The sequence below is a fragment of the Agelaius tricolor genome, unplaced genomic scaffold (assembly GCF_023055355.1).
Source record: "Agelaius tricolor isolate 1412-34295 unplaced genomic scaffold, bAgeTri1.0.p SCAF_17, whole genome shotgun sequence".
Classification (NCBI taxonomy): Eukaryota; Metazoa; Chordata; class Aves; order Passeriformes; family Icteridae; genus Agelaius; species Agelaius tricolor.
The window spans coordinates 9,786,988-9,799,700 of record NW_027269277.1 but is presented as its reverse complement, the minus strand read 5'-3'; the positions used below and the strand labels follow the sequence as shown (position 1 = coordinate 9,799,700).

The following is a 12,713-nucleotide window of genomic DNA, read 5'->3' as shown; positions in this document are numbered from 1 at the left end:
GAGCATATTTTAGTAAAGATGTTTTTGTCCCCAAATAAAATTATTAACTTGTGAAACTGGGGAAAGAATGAAGTATACTGATTTAAATCTGGTGCTGGTGTAACTTAAATACCAAGGAAAGTGGTTTTAATTTAAAATGTGCTCTTAATATTTTTTAGATCTAACTATATAATTGTTTTGAAAAAGACACGTATAATTACTGTAATGTGTCCATATTTATAATAACAGATGTGCTGCCTGTTTTATGGAGCTTACCAGAATTGGTTAGAAGAGATAGTGGAATAACAATCTAGAACATATTAGAGAAATGAACAATTATTTTCTATGTTTAGCTGGTTTTTCTTATTTGAAGGTTAGAAATTAGATTAAAAGACGTTATTCAAAGTATTGTCTTAAATACTTTGTTGATAAAGATTATTCTTTAAAAATGAATTATAGCTTGTTTAAGCAGTTGATTCCATTCATTCCTCCTGGGCAAGACTGCAGGTGTTAATTTAGTCCAGTAACCTCCATATCCTGTTTCTTTAGCCCTGTGTCTGATTTGTGTTCTTGCATCCAACAGTCCTGGTGTTGTGTGTATTTAATATAAATGTTTCAGTTAAGAGAAAATATTCTTGAATTGAGTAAATTGTGTAAATAAGCTGTAGGTTAAATTATAGATTACGAGTTTGAACATGTCTTCAATCCCTCTGTTTTGTTAATAAAGTATTTATCTTTAATATTTGATCTAGGTCTGAGATGTTAGAATAAGACTTCTTTTTATTTACATGTCTAGGAATACATATTAATATTTGGTGATGTTGCCTTAATTTAACAGCACTACATAAACCACACTACTCCAACACTGTCCAAGAGTAAGGAGAGAGAAGTGGAGAAGAAAGATTTGGACAAGTCAAGGGAGAGATCCAGAGAGAGAGAGAAGAAAGATGAAAAGGACAGGAAAGATCGAAAAAGGGTTGGTGCCATTTTTAATGAACTGGTTTAGACAGTTGGTTTGTCCTTGGAAAGCTTTCTGTTGCAAGCCCTTGCAGTAATAATTGGCTGTCCAGCCCATTTGAGCAGAAGTGATCTATATCAGAGGTGGCTTTTTTCTTCTGCTACTCTTTCAAGGGTTGGTTTGCAGTAACGTTTTCAAACCTCTGCTCCCTCCAAACTGATCTCCAGAAACTTCACACGAGATGTAACAGCTCAGTTACATTCTAAGTATTCAAAAATGAGTTCTCCAAAAGAAGAATACAAGCAGGTGCTAGTTCAGGAGTATGTTTTAGTCTGCTAACATCTGCATAATTGTATTTGGTGCCAGGATCATTCAAACAGTGACCGAGAGGTGCCCCAGGATTCAACTAAACGACGCAAAGAGGAAAATGGCACAAGTATGTATTTTCCTTCCTGTGTGAGTGTTTGTCAGGCTTTTACTTGTTGTGAATTACAACTTTGTGTTCTGTTTTTAGCTGGTTCTTCAAAACATAGCAAAAGTGAAAGTCCTTCTGATTCCCCTCGCTTAAATGAAAAAGAGAAGGAGAAAAACAAATCAAAGTCTTCAGGAAAAGAGAAAGGTGATTCAATCAAGGCAGAAAAGATGGAGAAGAGCTCCTCTGGTAGCAAAAAGGTAAAATAACCTCTTCTCTTGTTTGTTTGTTGTTGTTGCTCACAGAACAAGCTGGTATTTTTTTCCTAAAACTTATAGCTGCTTTATAGCCTAAATTTAAAAGATGCACTGCGAATGTGTAAGAAAACGCTTCTGAAACTTCTGGGATCTTGTGGTTTTAAATATCTGAGCAGTCACTTCCTGCAGGAGCAGGATGGTTTGGAGGACTAGTTCATTTTGGCAGTAGCCAGGAAAATTCAGAACTTACAGGTTCTGAATAATCTAAAATATTTGCAGACTGCTCTTAACTTACATATAAACTAGCCTGTAATTCAGATTTCCACATGCATGTGTCAGCACAGCTTCTTTTGGTGAAAGCAAGTGTGTTGCAGTTATATTTGTATTCACCAAACTATGGTTCCCACTTGCAGCTCTGCTGCTGGCACTAACCAGGGAACTGGATAAGAAAGATGAAATAATATCAGAAATCACAGAAGCTCAGTACTGTCATTTTGAGTGATTGTTTTGTGTTTTTTTTTTTTTTAGCTGTGTTCAGTTATAATGTTAAATGTTACAGTCTTCCTAAATGTCCTGTACAATGGGTACCATAATAAGCTATTCTCCATATGTGTATTTTTAAAGGAATCAAGACATGATAAAGAAAAAACAGAGAAGAAAGAAAAGCGGGACAGTACTGGGGGGAAAGAAGAAAAGAAACAATATCCTTTTAAACACTGATATTTCAGAAAATTTCTGCAAATGAGCTTCCTTTTATTATATGTAGCACAATACATATTTTTTTCCTTAACAACAAATTTACTCATAAATCTTCAGACAAGCATAGATAATGAAGATTCTTTCAGGAAAGGTAAAAATGTTTGTTATTTAATTTCTTTGATTTGGTATCTCCCATGGGCCCTATTGACTGGTAATGGATATACAGACAAAACAGCCCTAAAATCAGCCAGGATGGTTGGGTGGTGTTTTGGGGGGTTTTTGGTTGTGTTGTGGGGATTTTTTTTTTTTGATTGATGGTGTTTCATTATTTGGGGATTTTTGTGGGTATGGGTGGTTTTAGCTTGGGTTTTTAAAATAGTATTATTATTTATATTTTTAAAATATTATTAGTATTTTAAATTTTTATTACTGCTTGAGGAGAAAAATATTTCCCTGTCATCATCACAGAGATGATATAGATGCTCAGATTATTTTGTTTTTTTGGAAAAAGAAGAGGCAGAGGATGTGGTGTGTCAGCAGTGGTTGGTGGAGTTGCATCTTTGTTGCTTTTTCTAACAAAAGTTACCATACAAAAGCAGAGGTGGATTTATGCAATTCTGATAATCTGTGTGTTACTTAGCAAAATCTTGCCTAATATGTAGCAAACTCAAGTTTTGTATCTTCATCTTGCTTCAACAAAAGCAGTAGCTTTTAAACCACAATGCTGCATGGTGCAGTTGGTCAGCTCATGGTCTCTGCGTAATCTTTTATCTGGTCTGATCTGAGGAACAGGATAAAGGAAAACTTTGGCATGGAAACATGGACTATTTAAAGAAAGAAAAGGAACTTTGGAGTATTTTGAGTAACCCTTATTCAGACTGGATCTTCTGGAAAAATCAATTTTCTTTGTAGTCGATGGGGCTCTGAGTGGTTGGGGCTTTTTTCAGACCTGTGGAGCTATGTGGACACTTAAGTTTTGTATTATGGTTATGAGGGTAGGCATTTTTTCTCTTCTACATTGAACCATTTTAAGAGTTTTAAAGTGTTCTGTTTTCAGCTATTTGGGAAGGAAAGTGTCCCAGAGAACTTAAATTAGTTCACCTGATTTATCCAACTTCTGTCACAGACTGCTGTTAATCTTTATACATAAGGCAGTGTACAATTTTACACTTTAAGGAAAAGAAAAAAAGAAAAAAAAATTTTTTTGAATGTCTGAGAAAAGTCTCCACTCCTGGATTGTGACCTCAGAGCAAAGGGGGCTTATTTGAAAAAGGATCTTGTGTTCCATTTGGTGTCAGGACTCATTCAGCCATGGCAGTTGAGGGCACCTAAGTGAGGGGGTTTGGGTAACAAAGTTTGTGCTGATACCAGATGCTCTTTGGTGGTAAAAAGATGGGAGTTCAGGTTATTGCTTCTTAGTACAATTTCTTTTTATCTGCTTGAAATAATGGAAGATATTTCTGTGAATATTTTCTAAACTGAAAATTATGAGCATTCTCTGGGAAGAATTTGCTGGAATTTTCATGGCTCTTTTTCCTTCATAGCTGTTATTATCTGATCACTATAGAGGAATCCCACCTTGTTCCCTATTCTTTTAAATGCTGCTTTGGAGCAGAAGGAAAAAGGCAGTCTTGGTAAATGAAGTTCACTACTGAGCACTTATAGCTTCTTTAATAATAAAATACAAAGTTTTGTCTTGACTAGCAATTCAATACAGAGTGAGGATTTAAGGATATAAAGTCATTAGTTAAAAAAGCACAACTATGTTCTGCTGAGTGTAAATAACAAGTGCTCAGGTAAATGTCAGTTGTACTGTGGAATTCACATCCAGCTGTGTAATGGGCTGGAGCTTCTGGCCTGGAACACTGACAGCACCCCACTGTGTGCATAGTGCAGTATGAAAAAGTGCTTTGTATAGCAGCACAGTTGTGGAATCTCATCCTGTGCTCCTGCTAAATCTTTGATATCGTTCTCCTTAATGTACAGTGTCTGATTGGCTGCATTTATTTCTTGCCTAATTTAGAGATAGTAAGATTTTGAGGGGGTTGCACTTCTGAAGGAGTTTCTACCCTCACAAGTGACTACTTGTTTGCTATTTGTATGTTTAAATTAGCATTTCACTACTTACAGGGCAGTGTTCACAGTAATGTACTTCTTGCTGTGGAATGAGCTACAGTTAGGGAATGATAAAAATAGTTTTATTCCCCCCTCATTCTTTGAGTTGTGAATGGAATAAAATGTAAAGTTGTGAGATCAGTGTTCATTTGAACATCTAATTCTAATTATGTACACCTTTGTTGCAGGTGACATTGAAATGGGAAGATATCCAGCTGTGACCAGAAATGTATTTTCCAGACTATAGATTGCACAGAAAATTGTGAATGAAGAGGACCCATCTGCATCTCCTTAAATTATTCAGTTCTCTGCTTTATTTCCCCATGCTAAGGACTTAATTGTTAAGTTGTACATTACTGTATTTTTAACTTGTTGCTTAGTTTCTTATACATTTATTTTCAGTACCTGGCTGAAAGTGTTACCTATTCCATATTTTAGCACAATGTGCTGCAAACAAACAGTTGCCATAGTGCAAATGAGGTTTCATGTGTACATAGTTCCACTTTAGTTTGTCAAAAATACTGCCTGAGTGTAGTAATTCTTTCAATTTGAAATTGCATTCTTTTAGATGTTTGAAAACCACAAATAAACAGTTATTGAACCTTTTTGGATTTACCTCATTTAAACTCAGTTTTTATTTATTACTTGGCCTGTTTTTAATATCGGTAACTAAAAAAAAACAAAGTTAAGTGGGAGCACTGTTTTCATGCAATGCTTAGGGAATATTTGTATATTGTGTATAACGTTGACTTGTTTAAAAAAACAATGAATGAACCCTGTCCCATCCCAATCTAAACCTGTGCTCAGTTGTCCCTTGTCACACCTTTTGTTTGTCATGTTGTTTTTAGATTGATTGGAAATGCTCTCTTCAAAACTGAAATAAATTAAGTTTCAGTTACAGCTACAGGAGCTTTGTATTGCTGAACTTTAGTCTGAAAATTTCACAATGACATTTTTAAAAAAAGAAAAAAAAAGAATTTTTTTATCTGCTAAATTCTACCAGTGTAACCTTTTTTCTAAATAAACAATAGTTTTCTCAATGGGTCGTAAATCATTCTCTGTGTGGTCACTTTATTACTTCTCTGGACTATGAAAATTGGATGTTAGTTGGAATCAGGGCGGGGATGGTTCCTGACCCTCTGTCCCTGCCCTTTTTTAGATGCCAGGGGCTGGTTGTGGACTGTGGTGCCTGCTGTGCAGTGACAGATGTGCTGCCCTTGTCCAGTGGTTTCCAGGAGCTCTGGGTTTGCCTTCCTGCATTCAGCCAAGTTTCACCTTTCTTTTGAGCCGTTTGTCCCTTGTCCAAATGCCATTAAAATCTCATTTTTCTATCAAATATTGATACTATTAAACATAGGGACTTGTCTCTTGAATATTTTGGGGTTTTGGTTTGTTGTGGTGTTGGTGGGATTTTAATACAGTATAAAGGGAATTTTGATCAAAAGTTGAGCATCCCTGGTGCTGTATTCTTTCATTAATCTGAGATTTGGAACAGATGCATGTTCTCTTGCTGCGTGTATTTGAAATACTAAATATTAAGAAATTGTAGTGCTTATAGACTTGGTTAGTAAAACTCTCCTGGTTATCTTTGTTCTGATTACTGAGTGAATCATAGAAGATTGCTAATCCTGGCCCTGCAGTGGAAGAAGGACACAGACAAATTGGGAAGAGAATTGGGTAAGAGTTATCCAGCTAATTGGAGGTGAGAAATAATTAAAGAACTAAAAAGAAGAGTAACTAAGCTAAATACTCAGGTCCTTTTAATTACCTCATTGGGGCAGTCTGAAATTAAACACTTCTATCAAAGTCACTCCAGTCCCTGGGCTTTACTGAGATGTGAATGAGGTGGGGCCTTGGGCAGGGCTGCAGGAGCAAAGAAGGTCACTGCAGGGCTCCCTGAATACCGTGTGATCTCTGAAGATCAGGAACCCACCTGTGATCCCAGACACTGCCAGGGAAACGGGACCAGTGATTCAGAATGCAGCTTGGAGGAAGCTGTGCCTGCCCTGGCAGGAGGATTTTGGTGCCGCGGGCACGGCAGGAGCAGCGCGGGGTTCGCACATCCCTGAAGCAGCAGGGGGAGGAGAAGGGGTGTGGGATGTTACACTGACCTGTCGTGGGTCTGGCCAGTGCCCTCAAAAGAGAAGGATTAAATTTTTTTCTGTGGCTGGGATAACTTGGATGTGCTTTGCAATGTCCTGATTTCCTGAGAGGGGGCACGGGAACAGTTTCTGTGGCTGGGATAACTTGGATGTGCTTTGCAATGTCCTGATTTCCTGAGAGGGGGCACGAGTTCATGCCTGTTGGGAGGGTTTTCTCTCCCAAATACATTGCAGAAGACAGCTGATCCTTCTGATCCTTCTTCCTTTTGTGGGTCTCTGCAGGGACTCAGGTGCATTTGTGGAGACAGCAGTGAGGGTTTGGTGATGGGAGTTGTATACAGAGTACAGGCATGGGGAATCAGTGAGGGCTGGAGAAGGCACAGAGCTGGCTGGGTTGTGTGGCTGTGCAGGCCACTGGCACGCCCATTGACTTGGTGCCCAGGTGGCTGAGAATGCCAAGGACATCCTGGCCTTTATCAAGGAGTGTGGCCAGCAGAACCAGGCACTGACCATCCTGTGCTGGGGAGCCCACACCTCAAATCCTTTGTCCAGCTCTGGGCCTCCCATGGCTGAAGTGCTCTCACTGAAGTGCTGGAACCTGTCCAGAGAAGGGCAACAGAGCTGGGGAAAGGTCTGGGGGAAGGGTCTGAGGAGAAACAGCTGAGGGAGCTCGGATGTTCAGAAAGCTGGAGAAAATGGGGCTTGGAGTCAACTTTCTACCTCTCCCTGGAAGGAGATTGTTGCCGGCTGGGGTCAGTCTGCTCTCCCCGGCAACAAGCAACAGAACAAGAGGAAACAGCCTCAAGTTGCTCCAGGGGAGGTTTAGATTGGATACCAGGGAAAGCTTCTGCCCTGAAAGGTTGATCAGGCATTGGAATAGGCTGCCCAGGGCAGCGGTGAAGCCACCATCCCTGGAAGTGTTCAAAAGAGGTGTGAACGTGACACTTAAGGCCGGGTATTAGTGGTGATCACGGCAGCGCTGGGTTAAGGGTTGAACTCAATGGTAAATCCTTCCCAGCCTAAATGTTTTTATGATTTGAGAGGATTGTGGGGAAGAACAGACAGAGCTGGGAAGGTGGGCAAGCAGCCCTCCCCTGGTCCTGGCCCATGGTCCTGCGGGAAAATCTGGTACCCAGGATCCATTAATTAAGCTCTAATGTGATGTTCTAATTGCTCTGTATAATCTGCAGCATATGTGATAGGTCACTGCTTCAGCAATTTCATAAAAAGGTGTTTTCCCTCAACACTGGCAAACGTCCCTTGTTTAAAGGTCAGGGGAATATTAAATAAACACCATTTATATTTATTTGCCTCGGATCAAATCACGGCTCTTACATTAATTTTGGAGGATTTTTTGGGCAATTAGACTGCTCAGGCCATATTTGGAAATCAAATGCAATATTTATCGAAAGGCTTGGGATGACATTCAAAGCCAGCTTCAGCAGAGAGCAGGGGCAGGAGGACGCTCGGCGGGCGGCTGCCGCTGCATGTCAGTGTTGCACCGAGCACGGCAGAGCGAGCCCGCCCCTCCCTCCCCAATCCGCGGCGCTACGGAGCTGCAGGACGCTCTGGGTTCCATGGGACCATGGAGATCACCCCGTTCCAACCCTCTGCCGTGGTGGGGATGCCGTCCCTAGACCAGGTTGCTCCGAGACGTGAGTGCTTCCAGGGGTGGGGCAGCCGCGGCTTTTCTGGGCAGCCTGTGCAAGCGCCTCAGCACCTTCACAGGGAAGAATTTTCCCCACATATTCAATCTAAGCCTACCCTCTTTCAATTTAAAGCCACTGCCCCTTGTCCTATCACTCCATGACTTGTAAAAAGTCCTTCTGCAGCTCTTTTGTGGTCCCTTTAGACTGGAAGGTGCTCTGAGGTCCCACCAGTGCCTTCTCTTCTGTGGGCAGAACAGTCCCAGCTCTGGGGCTGTTTCCAGAGGAGAGTGGCTCCAGTCCCCTGAGTTTCTTTGTGGCCCCTCTGGACTCACTCCAGCAGGTCCATGTCCCTGTGTTGTGACCTCCAAAGCTGGACACCGCTCCCGGTGGGATCTCAGAAGAGCAGAGTAGAGAGAGTACAATAATCTGCCTTGACCTGCTGGCCATGGTTCTTGTGATGCTGCCCAGGATGGTGTTCTGGGCTGTAAGTGAATATAAGTAAGTTATCCCACAGTTATCCCCTTTCCCACACTGCCCTCGATGCCCCCCTCTGGCCCTGCAGGAGGCACCAAGCCCTTGTCCCCTGTCCCTGCTCTCGTGGCCCTGCCCCAAACCTGCCCACACCAACTGGCCCAGGGCCCAGGCCCTGCTCTGCCACACTCTGCCCTGCTCCTGTATTCCTTTAATCAATGTCGGGTGTTCCATCACACCCTTCCCTACTTGTTACAGCATATCAAGCATCTGCCACATGCTCATTAATTGGTCAATTACTTTATTTATGTGCTAAACATTATCTAAAGCACCAGTCATTACCAGCATCGTGGCTTTGGTTTGTGTTGTATATTTTTTACAGGCTTTAAGTGATTTAACTTCTTCTTGCCATGAGGGCTGGGGTGCGTGCCTGTACCTTTGTTAACCCTTTGTGGTCCAGTCACCAGCTCAGAGCCATTCCTGAGCCCTGTGCTGGTCCCCACTCTGAGAGGGCAGGTCAGTAATCACTGCCAAGTTTCCCAGCCCTTCCTCAGAGCCATTTCTCTTTGGATTTACCTTGTTTTCTACTGCTGCCTTCAACTCCTCCCTGCCTGAAATTAGGATGCAGTAAGAAAACCGTGAAATCACAAAATACAGATGATGGGAGAATCCCCCATAACCATCTGCTGGGGCAGGCCAGGTGCCACCACACATCCTGGCTTTGATCTGCTGCTACAAATCAGCTCTGGGTTCACCCTGAGGTCTCAGCTCTGCCTGTTAGCTTGGAGTGCCAACAGCCTTCTCACCAGTGGGAAATGGCTGCAGAGCAGGATCTTGTCCTCTTGCTCTGCTGTAAGATGTGCTGTCATTCTCCAAATGACAGCATAAATGATGGCATAAATTATTAAAGGCTATAACACTTCAGTGATAGAAACAGCAATAAATAAACACTTGGTGTGTGCACCAAGGCTTTGTTATCCTGCCCTTGGTGTCAGCCCATGGAGGCACCACAATCCAGCACATCAGTCAGCCACTGCCATGGTGTCCAGCTCTGCAGGAGCTTCCAGTGAGCTCTCCCAGCTGCACCAGGGAAGGGCAGAGGTTTTATTGCTGCACTGGCTGGAGGCTGTGTGGTGTGTGTGGCAGCTCCTGTGCTCACACTCCTCTCTGGGTGCTGCTCCTTGCCTGGTGGGGCAGCTGCTGCCTGTGCCTGCACCCAGGGCAAGCTGGAAACCATTTCTGTCAATGCTGGTGCAGTGATGATGACATATTACAAACCACCCTCAGTAATTTCTCTGTAGGTAACTGATGAAATAAAGACAAGAAAGCCCAAGCACAGAGTCAGAGCAGGACTGGGATGTTGATGGGCAGATTTTGGTCAAACCTGCCTCTCACAGGGCACACATAAGAGAAGTGTCCCTGTCGTGGTGCTGGGGCTGCAGCCTGGGGCTCCTGGGCGGGGACAGATGCAGCAGGGGGTGCCCTGGCCCCACTGGGGCTGTCCCATGGTGTAATTCCAGCCTGGGCCCTTCCTGTGCTGCAGGAACAGGGTGCTGCTGCTCCTGGGGACACTGTGCTCCCTGATACCAGTTTCAGATGTATTATATTCTTAGTAAATGCTACTATGAAATTTATAATATCCATGCAAATATTATCTCTGTACTTAAATTCTTTAGGTTAATTGAATAGAGCTATCATTATCCAGATCTTGTTTATGTATTGCTGCCTGCAAAATAGAGCCCATTTTCCAGACTGAAATGATGAATATGGGCACCAAAGACATTTTGTAATGTAATTGCAATATCCATGACATAATATTATTTTAATAACCATAAAGAACAATTGTTTTTGAAAAAATAAATGTTACAGTGCTTTGCACAAAACCTTTGAAGGAAAAACTATGCCACAATGATAAAGTATTTATTTTATTTTGTTAGGTGTGGTGTGCCATGGGAAAGAGCTGCTATTGGTTTGGAGTTTTAGGCTCAAACCTGAGCACTGTTGAGGTCCTTTTGCTGCCACTGATGGCTCTTGCAATTTGAAGCTTTACTCTGAATTTTTCCTTGTATTATTAGACCTTCAGAAGTCTAGAACAAGGTCATGCTGGGGTGTGCTGCAGCCCAGCATTCCAGGGGTGCTGTGCAGCCCTGCTGCCATTGCTGTGGTCTGTGTAGCAGCCAGGTTTTGGCCCAAAGTGCACTGCCCTTGTGGCCCAGGGAGGCTCCAGATCAGAGCATCTCCTGCCTCTCATTGAGTGGCCACAGACCCATGTGAGGCCATCCCCCAGCCCATCCCAGCTGGCCAGGCTCTCCCAGCTCACTGGGTGCAGCTGTGCCACTTTGCCACAGCCCTAATTGCCCTGTTTCACCTGACACACATTTATTAGAAAAACTTAACACCCCTGGTAGGGCAGCAGGGCAGTGACTGCTCACTCAGGGCAGAGCTGGCATCAGCCTGGCCCTGGCCTTTGGCTGGGCACACAGAGCCCTCCTTGCAGACACATTTTGGCAGCTCTGGGGGAAGGCAGCACAACTCACCCCCATGGCTGGTGCAGGGCTGTGTGTGGCTGTCAGGCAGCAGGGAGTGGGTCAAGAGAGCTCTCTAGAAAAATGCAATCTGCTTATGTTGGCCTCGATGTTAAGCATGAAATGAAAGCTGAAGGACAGAACAATATTTTTTCCATGCCTCCCTGTGTTTATTGTGTGAGCACTTCACACATAAATAGGCTCATTCAGAGGGGCCTCCCTGTGCCCTGTGGGAAGTGAGGTCCCACATGGAGCCCAGTGTGCTCAGCACAGCACACAGCACACTGTTATCCTGCTTACACCCAGGACAACCTGGCACCTTCGTCCTTGTAGGGTGGTTTAGGGTTGAATGATTGTTGTTTATTGCTCTGATTTACTCATTGCTTATTCCTGAGCTTACCTGCAGTTGCTGAAACCTTGGCTGAAGACCCAGGGTAGGCTCAGCACACGTCCCCCCCTGCACTCATGTACAATGAGCTCCAGTGGCAGCTCCACAGGGATTGGGTTCATAGTTGGGACCCACTGCCAGGCACCAGGTGCTGTTCTGGGAAAGGTACCAGTGACTGCCAGTACATTTTTCCTGTTTCCCTTGCAGCCAGAGGCAGGGCCACAGGGACACTCCAGGCATCTCCTGTTTTGTAGGGTGTGTTTTGGCCAGCAGATACCAAACCACCCAGGTCCATGCCCACCTGCTCTGCAGCAGTGCTACTGCCCAAGACCTCCACTGAGGGAATTTTTATTTTTCAGAGGCTGATCTTCTCATCCCCAGCTGTCCAAGAGAAGCCTGGTGCTGCTCCAGCCCAGCCCCAGAGGCCCTGGGTGCTAACAGCAGTGTCACCCTCAGTGGTCCCTGGAGGGAGCCCAGGGACCTGTTCCTGATGGGGACCATGTGGGTGCTGTGGGCAGGGGTAGCCCCACAGAGGTGCTGGGGTATGGTTTGGGTACACCCCAGTTCATAGTTTGGGGTGACTTGGAAAAACTACACTGTGGGTGAAGCAAACTTAATAAATTAGAGCTGGGATTAGCTGCAATGTTGGGTGAAAGGATTGTTTTTTCCTTAAAGAAACATTGCTGAAAAGCTGGGAATTGCAGGAAAATACATCTGTGAAGAGAATACTTAAGGAATTTATTTGCCTACACTTCTGCCCACTGCAGTGGCAGGACAGAGCCTCTCCCACCCTGGGTGCAGCCCTGAGGCTTCTCCCCTGCTCCTCACAGGGTGCTCCTTGCATCTTGCAGGATCAACCAGTTTCCATCATCAAGAAAATTAAAAATTGGTTGGCTTGCAGGTTACCAAACCAGGAATACCCAGCAGCATCCTCAGTTCAGTGTGGGGGCCCCTGAACTGCCAGGCTGGAAAGGCTTTGAGAAACCTGGTGTAGAGAAAGGGTTCCTGCCCATGGTGGGGCTGCTGGAACTGGGTGATCCTTCCAACCCAAAGCTTTCCAAAGTTCTGTGGTAAACATCTGAGGAGCATCCCAGGCTGGACAAAGGGAGCACAGGAGGGAAGGGCTCTTTCTCCTCTGAAGAAAAGAGAAGAAAGCTC

The 12,713-nt window shown here is 43.9% G+C and overlaps 1 protein-coding gene across 7 annotated transcripts in view; it reads left to right on the top strand.

Annotated features, from left to right (window-relative positions):
- THOC2 (THO complex subunit 2) overlaps positions 1–5,471 on the top strand; it is a 49,565-nt gene extending 44,094 nt beyond the window's left edge. For 4 of the 7 annotated variants that reach the window (XM_071442412.1, XM_071442411.1, XM_071442415.1 and 1 more), the window contains exons 34-39: positions 818–955; positions 1,304–1,373; positions 1,452–1,609; positions 2,231–2,307; positions 2,409–2,456; positions 4,609–5,471. In XM_071442412.1, the coding sequence (XP_071298513.1) occupies positions 818–955; positions 1,304–1,373; positions 1,452–1,609; positions 2,231–2,307; positions 2,409–2,436 (471 nt within the window). In that variant the 3' untranslated portion in view covers positions 2,437–2,456; positions 4,609–5,471. Of the gene's footprint in view, positions 1–817; positions 957–1,303; positions 1,374–1,451; positions 1,610–2,230; positions 2,308–2,408; positions 2,457–4,608 lie in introns of those variants that run through there. The other 3 variants (XR_011681568.1, XR_011681569.1, XR_011681567.1) reach the window with 1 other exon arrangement.
- Positions 5,472–12,713: the final 7,242 nt, after the last annotated feature.